The 15,237-nt window shown below is 40.8% G+C and overlaps 1 protein-coding gene across 1 annotated transcript; it reads right to left on the reverse strand.

Moving 5' to 3' along the window:
- Positions 1–2,026: 2,026 nt before the first annotated feature.
- LOC120040552 (homeobox protein BarH-like 1) lies at positions 2,027–4,841 on the reverse strand. The gene is made up of 4 exons (XM_038985648.1): positions 4,640–4,841; positions 2,662–2,953; positions 2,327–2,411; positions 2,027–2,182 (listed from the first exon to the last, which is right to left on the reverse strand). Exons 1-4 carry the CDS (start codon positions 4,839–4,841, stop codon positions 2,027–2,029), a joined length of 735 nt encoding a protein of 244 aa, XP_038841576.1.
- Positions 4,842–15,237: the final 10,396 nt, after the last annotated feature.

Raw genomic sequence — 15,237 nt, forward strand, 5'->3', positions numbered from 1 at the left:
AACTGAAGGGAACTAACAGTGTAATTACATGGAATGATAATGTAGACTATACCAACTGAAGGGAACTAACAGTGTAATTACATGGAATGATAATGTAGGCTATACCAACTGAAGGGAACTAACAGTGTAATTACATGGAATGATAATGTAGACTATACCAACTGAAGGGAACTAACAGTGTAATTACATAGAATGATAATGTAGGCTATACCAACTGAAGGGAACTAACAGTGTAATTAAATGGAATGATAATGTAGGCTATACCAACTGAAGGGAACTAACAGTGTAATTACATGGAATGATAATGTAGGCTATACCAACTGAAGGGAACTAACAGTGTAATTACATGGAATGATAATGTAGGCTATACCAACTGAAGGGAACTAACAGTGTAATTACATGGAATGATAATGTAGGCTATACCAACTGAAGGGAACTAACAGTGTAATTACATGGAATGATAATGTAGGCTATACCAACTGAAGGGAACTAACAGTTCATTGGCAGTTAAATACTGACGATCGATAATGATAGTAGTTAATATTTAACATGACAGAGAATGTCGGGGTAGCCTATAATTAAGACACTCGAGGGTGTCCTTCCCTGCAAGTTAGAAGGCCTTACAATTTAAATGCTGCATAATGGCACAGCATTTCATAACTTTACTGTGGGAAAGTTGATATGTTGATTTATGCGGGCTTAACTCGGGTCGGAATCCCCCTATTGAGAATATGAAAGGGAGGATACTATTTTATTGTATCAGAAACTAATGTTGTGAGTTCTTATTTGAGACCTGCAAGCTGTTCACGCGTATGTGATAGACTCACTAGTTTGTTTAACTGACTCCGTGGTTGGAAAGTGACGTGCCCTCAGGGCCTTATCACCTTACACGATCATTTAGATATGTGCTGTCATTATTGACCGAGAAGGGCTATTTGTTGTCTAGTTAAAAACGTTTGATTAGATCATTATGTTTGAAATATTTGAAACATGACAGTATCATTTGCATTATCAGTGGTGAGCACTAGATTTGACAATATTGGATTTGCCTGTAGGCCTCAGTCACAGTTATGAGTGTTCAAGGACCAGTTTTCTATGGAGTTAGCCTACTTGTGTTAAATTACCCTTAAAGTCATATTATTAAGCACTCATATTTCGCTTTGGTCGTTACATTTCGTTTCCGTTCAAATAACCCAGGGCTCTCTGTATCATGCTGAATTGTCCGTAATGTTAGGCCTACCCAACAAGAAATTGTATCACTGCTAAAGTGTTATTAAGTGAACGACTGTTGACATCACAGCGTTGGAACAGAAAGAGCAGATGGATAGGCCTATAAGTGTACCAGAATGGTCATGTTTTGGAGGGAAAATGACCTCCCAGCTGCCAACATCAACATTCTTATGTGATTGCAGGAAATATCAATTTTGGTCAAATTTCCTTTCATTATAAAATACAAATAAAATAACAATTAAGTTGTAAGTGAAAAAATATTTAATTACATCCAAAAATGTCTTTATAATAAAAACCGAATAAAACATGTAAATATGCAAAACAAAGAAAGGCAGAACAGAAGACGTGTGTGTAAAGTGTGTCCTTCGAATGGAGGCAATGAAACAGTACCTACTGGTCGATGGATGTTTCTCTGTTCCCTCTCTCCTCCCTCCTCTCTCTACCGCTCCACAGCAGTAACAACAGTTTGTCGTGACGCGGAGGGACGCACATAGTAGGTATTGAGAACACATTGATGATGAAAGAAGATGTAATATAGCATACAAAAAGTAACGTCGTCCCAGGATGAGCGAGATTAGTAGTAAAAAATCAAGTTCCGCCTCTCATACGGAAGGCGAACATCAGTCGCTCTCTAAGTTCCAACATATCGACGTCAAGGTCAAGGCACTTGGATCCAACGGTCGACCATGCATGCAACATTACGCATCCCAGAGGCTGGATGTCAGGAGAACATCGTCAGATAGTTATTTGTCAGTTAGTCGGAGGCTCGGAGCACCAACGTTATTATTCCTCTTGGTTAAGTGTCTGAATGTGACGAGGTGGAACCGTCCGATTTACGGTCGACGTCTCGAGACCTCTCCTGCTCCGAAAGCTGCTCGCTCGACGGGATGGAGTTCTTCTTAGGACGGCCTTTTGGTTTGGTTGGAGATTCCAGTCCTCCTCCTTGTAGGACCTGTACAGTGGAAACGATTCAAGTTTCAGTTAAAACAGTTCAATAGTCCGCAATGAAACGGTTTAGTCCTACCATAAAACCAAGATAATTGACAAGTCATTCTCCTCCTTGTCATATTATTCAGAATAAGAAATAAGAACTTACTATTTTCTTCCATTTCATTCTTCTGTTCTGGTACCAGGTCTTGACTTGTAGTTGACTCAGATCCAAACACTCAGCTAGATCTATTCTACATGAACAAAGACAGAAGCGATTAGAGAGATTTCCTTTACATTCTCTAATAGCACACTATAACGCTGCCTTGAACTAAAAGCAGTCGATAGTCAATGGTAATAAAGGAGGATATTTTCTTTGGTTTCATCAGTCATAACAGCAGATAAGGCATTTGCATGTTTTTATTTCTGTCTGTCACTTTTTTCCGCACATCAGCAATAACTGGGCTTGGGGATAAACGAAGTTGATTTAATTAATTTGAATACCTGTCTGGTGTTGAAAGGTACTTTTGTTTCTCAAATCTCTTCTCCAGGCCCATGAGCTGTAGCTCAGTGAAGACTGTCCTGCTCCGTCGGCCCTTTTTGGTCTTGCTGCTGCCGTCGCCGACGTGCTCCAGCTTGCTTCGGAGGTGGAGGTCCAGCGGGAGGTGGTGGGAGGCTGAGCCGTGGTGCAGGCCTGGAGCCCCAGATAGGAGAGCAGAGCCTAACGGTGATCCAAGTGAACAAGAGAGTGGCGACATGGGGAACTTCAGGATACCCGACTGGTCGGCCTTCAAAACTGCAAGTCAAAGTCCAACAATATCACATTTAAATGGAATTATTCTAGGTCTAGACGAAGATAATTCATTTAACAATGCCTATAGGCTGCACACTTGACTACTAGCTTGGCAATTACAAACTAATGATGACAGTTTTATTGGTCAAATAAAGGTTAACATGAATACAGAGAAATGTTACTAAAACATTTTATTTTATAATATTAGTAGTAGTAGTATTATTGTATTGTTATATCTGTATTATTTTAATAATAGTTAAGTCATAGTAGTATTATTGTATTGTTATATCTGTATTATTTTAATAATAGTTAAGTCATAGTAGTATTGTAGCCTATTTAAGATGTTATTACATTATACTACGATAGGCCCACTACAAATAAGAATAATTTAATTGTGAAATGGTATTGTATTTATTTTATAATTATGGTAATACGTATAACAATAGTTATATTATTATAAACATTATATATGTATATTCTTATTAACAATAAAAAATATAATTTCAATCAATGTCAATAATCAATATGTAACCAAATGCATCTACTTTCTAGTGGAAATATTGACACGCAAGGTGACCTCATACTACTACTTTCTAGTGTGTTTTCCACCAACACATCTTCCCTGAGACAAATTCATATGACCCGTATGACGGCTGAAATGCATAAATAGTGCTATTCGATAAACAAGGACTAGTTTTACAAATCGCATCACCAATCAATGTAAACACGTGTACTAGGTTTTGGCCTTTCTAGGGAGTTTTTCCTAGCCACCGTGCTTCTACACCTGCATTGCTTGCTGTTTGGGGTTTTAGGCTGGGTTTCTGTACAGCACTTTGAGATATCAGCTGATGTAAGAAGGGCTTTATAAATACATTTGATTGATTGATTGATAATACTACACTGGAAAAGGAACATGAGTCCAATACTCTGAAGGTGCGCTGCGTGAAACTTAAGGCCCGCATCGCCCTTTCTAAAGTCTGGTGACCCAGTGTGAACATTCGTTCGAGTGGAAACATTCACAAGACAAACTTGTCTACATTTTTTTGATACAGCAATATATACTTTAGAAACCTTCTTAAAGATCCAATGAAATTACAATGTTGTTTTTGAAATACGGTGACTAAATTAGGGTGCCCGAATGGCGCAGCGGTCTAAGGCGATGCAGTGCAAGAGGCGTCCCTGGTTCGTATCCAGGCTGTATCACATCCGGCCGTGATAGGGAGTCCCAATTCGCCCGGGGTAGGCCGTCATTGTAAATGAGAATTTGTTCTTAACTGACTCTCCTGGTTAAATAAAAAGGCACGCGCTGGTAACGCGCTTCTCTCGGGTTGCTTATTTTGGGGTGCATCAGAGAAACCGTTGGTTGACTTTTGCCCTATAACCTACTATTTGTAGCCTATATATACACATTTGAAACGTTATGCACTTTCAATAAGTAAATAGTACCAGAAACACGAATGTAAACAGGCTCATATTTAAAGAAGCATTAAATCAACTTGTTTTACGAGCGCCATTTGGGACAATTACTGCCTGGACGAAACAAAAGCATTAATCTGGAGTAGGGTTTCCCACACTCGGCCCTGGTCTAAAGAAAACTATATAACAAAGACTTATTGCAAATACAAACTAATTTTTCGGATACACACCTCCATCTTAAAACAAGCTAGAATCAAAAGCAGTGCATCTTACCCAGGTGGTTGTGGTATGGCCGTGCCGATAACAGAGCTTGTACTCCGAACTTGAGCAGGTCCCCTGCCGGGGTAGACACCTTGTGGTGGTCGGTCAGAATCTCTTCGATCATGAAGCTCCGGTAGCGATGTGAGTGGGAGCGGTGGTCGGTGTAAGCCTCCGGAAGATAGTAGTGAGCCCCCAAATCCAAGGGATGCTGCATGGTTCAGTTCGGTCAGCGGGAGAGACCGAGTGCAATAAAAACGTTAATTTGTCTTCCTCCTTGGGTAGTCTATCTATACCGTAGAGACATGCATTCACATTTAAACAGCCGCCCCTTCTCACTTTACAACTCTGGGAGAGAATAAGTCACTCGGATGCAGGGCTGGAAGTTAACATCCTCAACTGGACACTGAAATAAGCCCGTCCTGATTGTGCGGGGTGGCTGAATCCGACTTGTCCTCTTCTTATTATCTCCTTCAATTTAAACTTCTCAACCCGTTTCTTTGCTGAAACCCAGCTATGCAGATTGCAATATGGAACCAAACGTCCTCAAAGTGTCATCCTAACGTTTAATTTCCGGCCAATATCAAGTAATGCAGTCTACCCCTGTTTACTGTAGGCTATAGCGTCGCCGAGAGTATGCATGGAGGACAGCAGAGGCTTATAAGAGAGTTCCCTTTCTATGCCCTTCCCCTCCTTAGACGAGCCTCTCAGACCCGAGGAAGGGAACATCTATTAACACTACTTTGCATGCTAAAATAGGCAAATTATTTAAGCAAATTAGTAGGCATGTATTTGGTTTGGACACATTAGCCTGCCTAGCTACTCTTGGCCAGACAAAGCAAGAGAGATTTATTGTGCACAATGTTGAAGGAATGCTGGTGTGAGATGGTCAAGTCAAAGGGCCCAATGGTCTTTGAAATGCATTTTACAATGAATGTTAAAACATTTTGTTGTAGAAAGTAAACATTTCGATTAAATATATCAGGGAAATGTATACAAATGTAGGCCTATGCAATTTGTTAAAGACATGCAATTCATTCACACCCAAACACTGAACAACACCAGATCAGGTCATGCAACATTGTTTAGAAATGGAAATATACACCGATGGCCGGAAGCATCAATCTTAATGATGACTCGCTCCAGCAGGTATATTTCACTGGTCACCCCCAAAAGCCTATTCCTACTTTGGCCGCCTTTCCTTCCAGTTCTCTGCTGCCAATGACTGGAACAAATTGCACAAATCACTGAAGCTGGAGACTCATATCTCCCTCACTAGCTTTAAGCACCAGCTGTCAGAGCAGCTCACAGATCATTGCACCTGTACATAGCCCATCTGTAAATAGCCCATCCAACTACCTCATCCCCATATTGTTTTGTTTTTTTGCTCCTTTGCACCCCAGTATCTCTACTTGCACATTCATCTTCTGCACATCTATCACTCCAGTGTTTAATTGCTAAATTGTAATTACTTCGCCACTACGGCCTATTTATAGCCTTACCTCCCTAATCTTACCTCATTTGCACACACTGTATATATATATATTCTATTGTGTTATTGACTGTAAGTTTGTTTATTCCATGTGTAACTCTGTGTTGTTGTTTGTGTCGCACTGCTTTGCTTTATCTTGGCCAGGTCGCAGTTGTAAATGAGAACTTGGTGAAATTAAATTAAATTTTAAAAAACTCCATCACTCTTTAACTTTTATTTTAGATTATAGTTAAAACAAACTTACAAATCTCACATGTTCAGATATACACTACATGACCAAAATTATGTGGAGACCTGCTCGTCAAACATCTCATTCCAAATCATGGACATTAATATGGAGTAGGTCCCCCTTTGCTGCTATAACAGCCTCCATTCTTCTGGGAACGCTTTCCACTAGATGTTGGAACATTGCTGCGGGGACTTGCTTCCATTCAGCACAAGAACATTGGTGAGGTCAGGCACTGATGTTGGGCAATTAGGCCTGGCTCGCAGTCGGCGTTCCAATTCATCACAAAGGTGTTCGATGGGGTTGAAGTCAGGGCTCTGTGCAGGCCAGTCAAGTTCCTCCACACCGATCTCGACAAACCATTACTGTATGGACCTCACTTTGTGTACGGGGGCATTGTCATGCTGAAACTGTTGCCACAAAGTTGGAAGCACAGAATCATCTAGAATGTCCTTGTATTCTGAAGCAATAAGATTTCCCTTCACTGGAACTAACAGACATGGCACGAACCATGAAAAACCGCCCCAGACCATTATTCCTCCTCCACCAAACTTTACAGTTGGCACTATGCATTGGGGCAGGTAGCGTTCCCCTGGCATCCGCCAAACCCCGATGGTGAAGCGTGACTCATCACTCCAGAAAACGTGTTTGCACTGCTCCAGAGTCCAATAGCGGCGAGCTTTACACAACTCCAGCCGACGCTTGGCATTGCACATGGTAATCTTAGGCTTGTGTGCGGCTGCTCGGCCATGGAAACCCATTTCATGAAGCTCCCACCGAACAGTTCTTGTGCTGACGTTTCTTCCAGAGGCAGTTTGGAACTCGGTAGTGAGTGTTGCAACCGAGGACAGATGATTTTTACGTGCTACACGATTTAGCGCTCGGCGGTCCCGTTCTGTGAGCTGAGCTTGTGTGGCCTACCACTTTGTGGCTGAGCCATTTTTGCTCCTAGCCCTTTTCACTTGACAATAACAGCACTCACAGTTGGCCGGGGAAGCTCTAGCCGGGCAGAAATTTGACGAACTAACCTGTTGGGTTCATGAGTGGTGCAGCGGTCTAAGGCACTGCATCTCAGTGCTAGAGGTGTCACTACAGACCCTGGTTCGATTCCAGGCTGTATCACAACCGGCCATGATTGGGAGTCCCAAAGGGCGACATACAATTGGCCCAGCGTCATCCGGGTAATGGTTTGGCAGGGGTAGGCCCTCATTGTAAATAAGAATTTGTTCTTAACTGAATTGCCTAGTTAAATAAATACAATTGTTGGAAAGGTGGCATCCTATGACGGTGCCACACTGACAGTCACTGAGCTCTTCAGTAAGGCCATTCTAATGCCAATGTTTGTCTATGGAGATTGCATGGCTCTGTGCTCGATAGTATACGCCTGTCAGCAACGGGTGTGGCTGAAATAGTCGAATCCACTAATGTGAAGGGGTGTCCACATACATCTGTATATATAGTGTAGCTTCAAGTTGAAACTGGACATGACAATCCATCCACCAACACCACACTGAAATAAATTACACACATATTGTCCATGACTACTGGCTGGGTCTGTTGCTTTGTCACATAATCAATAATTCATTATTTGATTAACAGTTTTTTAAGTTAATTTACAGGGTTAGCTTGTAAAGTGGTATAATGTTTGCTAATGCTAGGCTTTAAGTTAATTTACAGGGTTAGCTTGTAAAGTGGTATAATGTTTGCTAATGCTAGGCTTTAAGTTAATTTACAGGGTTAGCTTGTAAAGTGGTATAATGTTTGCTAATGCTAGGCTTTAAGTTAATTTACAGGGTTAGCTTGTAAAGTGGTATAATGTTTAATAATGCTAGGCTTTAAGTTCATTTACAGGGTTAGCTTATAAAGTGGTATAATGTTTGCTAATGCTAGGCTTTAAGTTAATTTACAGGGTTAGCTTGTAAAGTGGTATAATGTTTAATAATGCTAGGCCTCAAATACTGGATAGTACACTGAACAAAAATATAAACGCAACATGCAACAATTTCAAAGAGAGTTACAGTTCATAGAAGGAAATAAGTCAATTTAAATAAATTCATTACGACCTAATCTATGGATTTCACATGACTGGCCATAGATGGGCCTGGGAGGGCATAGGCCCACCCACTTGGTAGAGAAATGAATATTCAAATCTCTGGCAACAGCTCTGTTGGACATTCCTGCAGTCAGCATGCCAATTGGCCGCTCCCTCAAAACTGGCATTGTGTTGTATGACACAACTGCACATTTTAGAGTGGCCTTTTATTGTCCTCAGCACAAGGGGCACCTGTGTAATGATCATGCTGTTTAATCAGATTGTTTAAATGCCACACCTGCCAGGTCAATGGATTATCTTGGCAAAGGAGAAATACTCACTAACAGGAATGTAAACAAATTTGTACACAACATTTGAAAGAAATGAGCTTTTTGTGAATATGGAAAATTCATGAAACACAGCAACAAAAAAACACTGTTTAATTTCAGCTCATAAACATGGGACCAAGACTTTACATGTTGTGTTTCTATTGCTGTTCAGTATAGTAGCATAATAAACTCTGAAACCACTGCAGGCTTATAGTTCATCACAATGACCATAGGCCTTCGATTATGGCTTCACACATTTGATTTAAAAAACGAATTTCTTGTCTAAAATTAAATATATTAATCCACTGGCATCTTGAGTCGTGCTGGATCAATGCTGATGTTCCCAAAAATGTTGAATGAAATTTAATTAAAAGTTTCCATCTTTACAGAATTGAACCTTTTCTTAAAAATAGTTATTGAGATGTATATTTCTGAATAGACCCGATATGTCGAACCCTTTTTAAAGTGAACCCTCTACAGGGCCTTCAGAAAGTATTCATACCTCTTGACTTATTCCACATTTTGTTGTGTTGCAGCCTGAATTTAAAATGTATTAAATTGATGTATTTATTTCACCCATCTACACACAATACCCCATAATGACAAAGTGAAAATAGGCTTTTAGACATTTTAACAAATTTATTGAAAATGAAATACAGAAATATCTCATTTACATACAGTAAGTATTCTCACCCCTGAGTAAATGCATGTTAGAATCACCTTTGGCAGTGTGCTTGAATGCTTGAAAATATGAAGAGTGGTACTCAGTGATGTGTTCCAAACATAACACTTTGTATTCAGGACACAAAGTTAATTTCTTTGTCAAATGTTTTGCAGTTTCACTATAGTGCCTTATTGCAAAAAGGATGCATGTTTTGGAATATTTGTATTCTGTACAGGCTTCCTTCTTTTCACTCTGTCAATTAGGTTAGTATTGTGGAGTAACTACAATGTTGTTGATCCATCCTCAGTTTTCTCCTATCACAGCCATTAAACTCTGTAACTGTTTTAAAGTCACCATTGGCCTCAAGGTGAAATCCATGAGCGGTTTCCTTCCTCTCCGGCAACTGAGTTAGGAAGGACGCCTGTATCTTTGTAGTGACTGGATGTATTGATACACCCTCCAAAGTGTAATTAATAACTTCACCATGCTCAAAGGGATATTTAATGTGCTATTTTTATTTGTATCCATCTACCAATAGGTGCCCTTCTTTGCGAAGCAATGGAAAACCTCCCTGGTCTTTGTGGTTGAATCTGTGTTTAAAATTCCCTGCTCGACTGAGGGACCTTACTGATAGTTGTATGTGTGGGGTACAGAGATGAAGTAGTCATTCAAAAATCATGTTAAACACTATTTTTTGCACACAGAGTGAGTCCATGCAACTGATTATGTGACTTGTCAAGCACATTTTTACTCCTGAATTTATTGAGGTTTGCCATAACAAAAGGGTTGAATACTTATTGACTCAAGACATTTCAGCTTTTCATTTTTTATTAATTTGTAAACATTTTCTAAAAACATAATTCACTTTATAGGGGTAGGCCAGTGACACAACATTTCTGTCACGCCCTGACCTTAGTATTCTTTATTATTTTGGTTAGGTCAGGGTGTGACAAGGGGTGGTTTGTGTAGGATCTTGTCTAGGGGTTTTTGCATGTCTATGGGTTTTTGACTAGTCTAGGTAGTTATATGTCTATGGTTGCCTAGATTGGTTCTCAATTAGAGGCAGCTGTTTATCGTTGTCTCTGATTGGGAACCATATTTAGGCAGCCATATTCTTTGAGTATTTCGTGGGTGATTGTCTATGTGTTAGTTGCTTGTGTCTGCACTTATTATATATAGCTTCACGTTCGTTTTATTGTTTTGCAAGTTTATTCAGTGTTCTTCGTTAATAAAAGTAACAATGTATTCATATCACGCTGCGCATTGGTCCTCCGATCCTTCTTACTTCTCCTCCTCAGATGAGGAGGACGACGAACGTGACAATTTCAATTGAATCTATTTTAAATGTAATCTGTAACACAAGTCAAGGGGTGTGAACACTTTCTGAAGGCATTGTATGCAACGCAAACCAGCACAGAGAGAAACAAACCATTTGAGTCTGATCTAAACCAATAAACTCTAACAAAATAAATGTCACGTTCGTCGTAGTGAGGAGACCAAGGCGCAGCGTGATTTGAAGACATTCTTCTTTAATAAATGAAGAACACTAAACAAACTAACAAAACGACCGTGCCGCTAATTACACCGAGTGCTGACATGCAACTACACATAGACAACTACCCACAAAACCAACATGGAAAATGGCAACCTAAATAGGATCCCTAATCAGAGACAACGATAAACAGCTGCCTCTGATTGGGAACCAATCCAGGCCACCATAGACCTACATTACCTAGACATACAAAAATCCCCATAGATAAACAAAAACCCTAGACAGGACAAAAACACACATACCCACCCTCGTCACACCCTGACCTGACCAAAATAATACAGAAAATATAGAAAACTAAGGTCAGGGCGTGACAATAAAACTGTGAAATAGGTCTGTTTTACATTTTCTTTCAATCAGACTGGTATCTGTACGTTTTTCCAGATAGGACTAGCATTCATTTTTGTCATGTGAAATAAATAAACCAATATTTTTCTAACAAATCTAGAATAACTGAACAAAGATTCTGGCAGTATGGAAATAACACATTATAAACCCAAAAGCATTTCAAATACTTCTAGTAAGTTGAACTCAAAGTCAATGAAAATCCATTATTACTTCATATGTTTATGTGGTACTGACTCAAAACTAAATGAGAAGTCACACAAACATTTTTTTTTAAAGTTATGATAACAAATTAACTTTTTCCCCAGCATGCCCTACTGTAGGTAGATTTTTTGGAATTGTTTTTAATATTTGTGTTTTTGCATGTACATTGAGTCATTGATTGATTAATCTTATGCTACACAAAGATAAATAACATACGTTTTTCTAAACTAATCCAATCATTTAGTTAGAATTTTTGCACCCATTACTGAAATGGTTGTTCCAGTTTATATGTTTTAGCTAGTCTCCAATCACTGTTCCTAACCATGGCAGTCATTGTGAATGTAGGTTGAGGGTGAATACACATTTCTACTGTTGGATATCTTAACTCTGGCTGGATTCCAATAGGAATTACACATTACTTTGCAATCCAGCACAATGTGATTTGCAGGTAGGTTTGAACAATTCTGGTACATTTCTCAGATTTTCCAGAAATCACAGTCGGAAGATTCCTGGAAATCCTTCAACCAGGACTGGTTGAAAATCTGGTAATTTTGCAGTTCAGGCCACTGTATTAAAGCGAGGCCTCAGAATAAGGCCTTATGAGACATGAGATGAGATGCAATAGCAGAAAGAGTTTTATTATGATTACAACATTCGCCGAGGAACTCACTTGGTGAAGGCAACAGGACTGAAAATGAACGAGTTCAACAACCATGTATGTCTCTGTCTGAGCTCTAGGCTGAAGCCAACACAGAGGAAGGCAGATGCTCTCTCTGTAACGATGTGCGCTGAGAGTCGGGAAGCAAGTTCAGGGAGTGAGTGTTTTAACAAATAAACGCAACATAAAACAAAACAAGAAACACGAACAACGCATAAGATTCGTAAGATGGCGCCGGAGCAGAAGACAGACATTTTACCCAACCGATTGTGTTTTTTTGTTCGTTTATCTGCGTTGTTTGTAAAAAATGTTTTACTCATTTTGTAAATAATGTTGCCGCTACCGTCTCTTATGACCAAAAATAACTTCTAGACATCAGGACTGCGGATTCTCACTACGGACTAGCAGAATCCTTTTTCTTTTTTCATGACTCTGACGAGCCCGAGGCGGAGGATATACGGCTCCCTCGGGAACAGGCCCCGAACCCAGTGATCTGCGTGAAGAGGAGGTGGAGAAATAGAGGCCGGAGGGCGGGCTGCCTTCTGAGAAGTCGGAGGCGATCGAATAAACCCCCACTTTCCTCAATTCTGCTAGCAAACATGCAAACTTTGGACAATAAAATGGACGAGTTACTGGGAAGATTAAACTACCAACGGGACATTAAAAACTGTAATATCTTATGCTTCACTGAGTTGTGGCTGAACGACAACAATATCAACATACTGCTGGCTGGTTATACGATGTACCGGCAGGATAGAAGAGTGGCGTCTGGTAAGACAAGGGGCGGCAGTCTATGTATTTTTGTAAACAACAGCTGGTGCACGATATCTAAAGAAGTCTCAAGCTATTGCTCGCCTGAGGTAGTTTCTCATGATAAACTGTAGACCACACTACCTACCGAGAGAGTTCTCATCTGTATTCTTCGTAGCTGTTTACATACCACCTCAGTTAGAGGCTGGCACTTAGATAGCATTGAATGAGCTGTATTCCGCCATAAGCAAACAAGAAAACGCTCACCCAGTGGCGGCGTATCTAGTAGCCGGGGAATTTAATGCAGGGAAACTTAAATCTGTTTTACGAAATTTCTATCAGCATGTTAAATGTGCAACCAGAGGGAAAAGATCTCTGGACAACCTATACTCCACACACAGAGATGCATACAAAGCTCTCCCTCGCCCTCCGTTTGGCAAATCTGACCATAATTCCATCCTCCTGATTCCTGCTTACAAACAAAAATTGGTCAAAGTGGTCAGATGAAGCAGATGCTAAGCTACAGAACTGTTTTGCTAACACCGACTGGAATATGTTCCGGGATTCCTCCGATGGCATTGAGGAGTACACCACATCAGTCATTGACTTCATCAATAAGTATTGATGATATAGTCCCCACAGTGACCGTACATACATACCACAACCAAAAGTAATGGATTACAGGCAGCATCCGCACTGAGCTAAAGGCTAGAGCTGCCGCTTTCAAGGAGCGGGACTCTAACCCGGAAGCTTATATGAAATCCCGCTATGCCCTCCGACGAACCATCAAACAGGCAAAGCGTCAATACAGGACTAAGATCAAGTCATACTACACCGGATCTGACGCTCGTCAGATGTGGCAGGGCCTGCAAACCATTACAGACTACAAAGGAAAGCACAGCCGAGAGCTGACCAGTGACACGAGCCTACCGTACGAGCTAAACTACTTCTATGCTCGCATCAAGGCAAACAACACTGAAACATGCATGAGAGCACCAGCTGAACCGGAAGACTGTGTGATCATGCTCTCCGCAGCCGATGAGAGTAAAACCTTTAGACAGGTCAACATTCACAGGTCAACCGCCCCCCCCTCGTCTTACCGGAGTGTGCTGTTCTATCTTGCCGATGCAGAGTGTATCCCGCTAGCTGAATATCCATGTCGTCATTCAGTCACGATTCCGTGAAACATAGGATATTCGTTTTTGATGTCCCATTGGTAGGATATTCGTGATCGTACCTTGTCTAATTTATTGTCCGATGATTGCACATTGGCGAGTAATATTGACGGTAACGGCAGCTTTCCCACTCGCCTTCTGCGGGTCCTAACGAGGCATCCCGCTCTGTGTCCTCTGTACCTGCGTCTCTTCCTCTTGCAAATAACGGGGATGTTGGCCCTGTCGGGTGTTTGGAGAATGTCCTGTGCGTCCTGCTTGTTGAAGAAAAAAAATCTTTGTCTAATCCGAGGCGAGTGATCGCTGTCCTGATATCCAGAAGCTCTTTTCTGCCGTAAGATACGGTGGCAGAAACATTATGTACAAAATAAGTTACAAATAATGCAAAAAAAAAAAAAACATAATTGCACAATAATAGCCTACAAACAGGAAGGCAAATCTCTGCTCTCTCTAAGCTCTAGGTTAAAGCCAACACAGATGAATGCAGATGCTCTCTTCGAGCTCTAGGCTACAGCCAACACAAAGAAAGACAGATCACTGCTTTCTCTGAGCTCGAAGCTAATGTCAACACAGAGGAAAAAAGATCTCTGCTTTCAGGAGACGATTTTGCATGGGTCCTCAGATCCTCAAAAAGTTCTACAGCTGCACCATCGAGAGCATCCTGACCGGTTGCATCACCGCCTGGTATGGCAACTGCTCGGCCTCTGACCGTAGGGCGCTACAAAGGGTAGTGCGTACGGCCCAGTACATCACTGGTGTCAAGCCTCCTGACATCCAGGACCTATATACTAGGTGGTGTCAGAGGAAGGCCCAAAAAATGGTCAAAGACTCCAGTCACCCAAGTCATAGACTGTTCTCTCTGCTACCATACGGCAAGCGATATCGGAGTGCCAAGTCTAGGACCAAAAGGCTCCTTAACAGCTTCTACCCCCAAGCCATAAGACTGCTGAACAATTAATCAAATGGCCACCCAGACTATTTACATTGACCCCCCCTTTGTTTGTTTTTACTCTGATGCTACAAGTTGTTTATTATCTATGCATAGTCACTTTACAAATGACCTCGACTAACCTGTACCGCCGCACATTGACTCAATACCAGTACCCCCTGTATATAGCCTCGTTATTGTTATGTAAATTGATTGTGTTACTTTTTAATTTTATTTAAACATTTTACTTTAGTTTATTTAGTA

Source organism: Salvelinus namaycush, unplaced genomic scaffold (genome assembly GCF_016432855.1).
Source record: "Salvelinus namaycush isolate Seneca unplaced genomic scaffold, SaNama_1.0 Scaffold361, whole genome shotgun sequence".
NCBI classification, from domain to species: Eukaryota; Metazoa; Chordata; class Actinopteri; order Salmoniformes; family Salmonidae; genus Salvelinus; species Salvelinus namaycush.

Coding starts and splice junctions, on each gene's coding strand:
- LOC120040552 (XM_038985648.1), bottom strand. CDS start 4,841: ATGCAGCATCCCTTGGATTTGGGGGCTCACTACTATCTTCCGGAGGCT. Junction 2,954..4,639: donor GCCATACCACAACCACCTGG/GTAAGATGCACT, acceptor TTTGACTTGCAG/TTTTGAAGGCCGACCAGTCG. Junction 2,183..2,326: donor GAATGAAATGGAAGAAAATA/GTAAGTTCTTAT, acceptor TCCACTGTACAG/GTCCTACAAGGAGGAGGACT.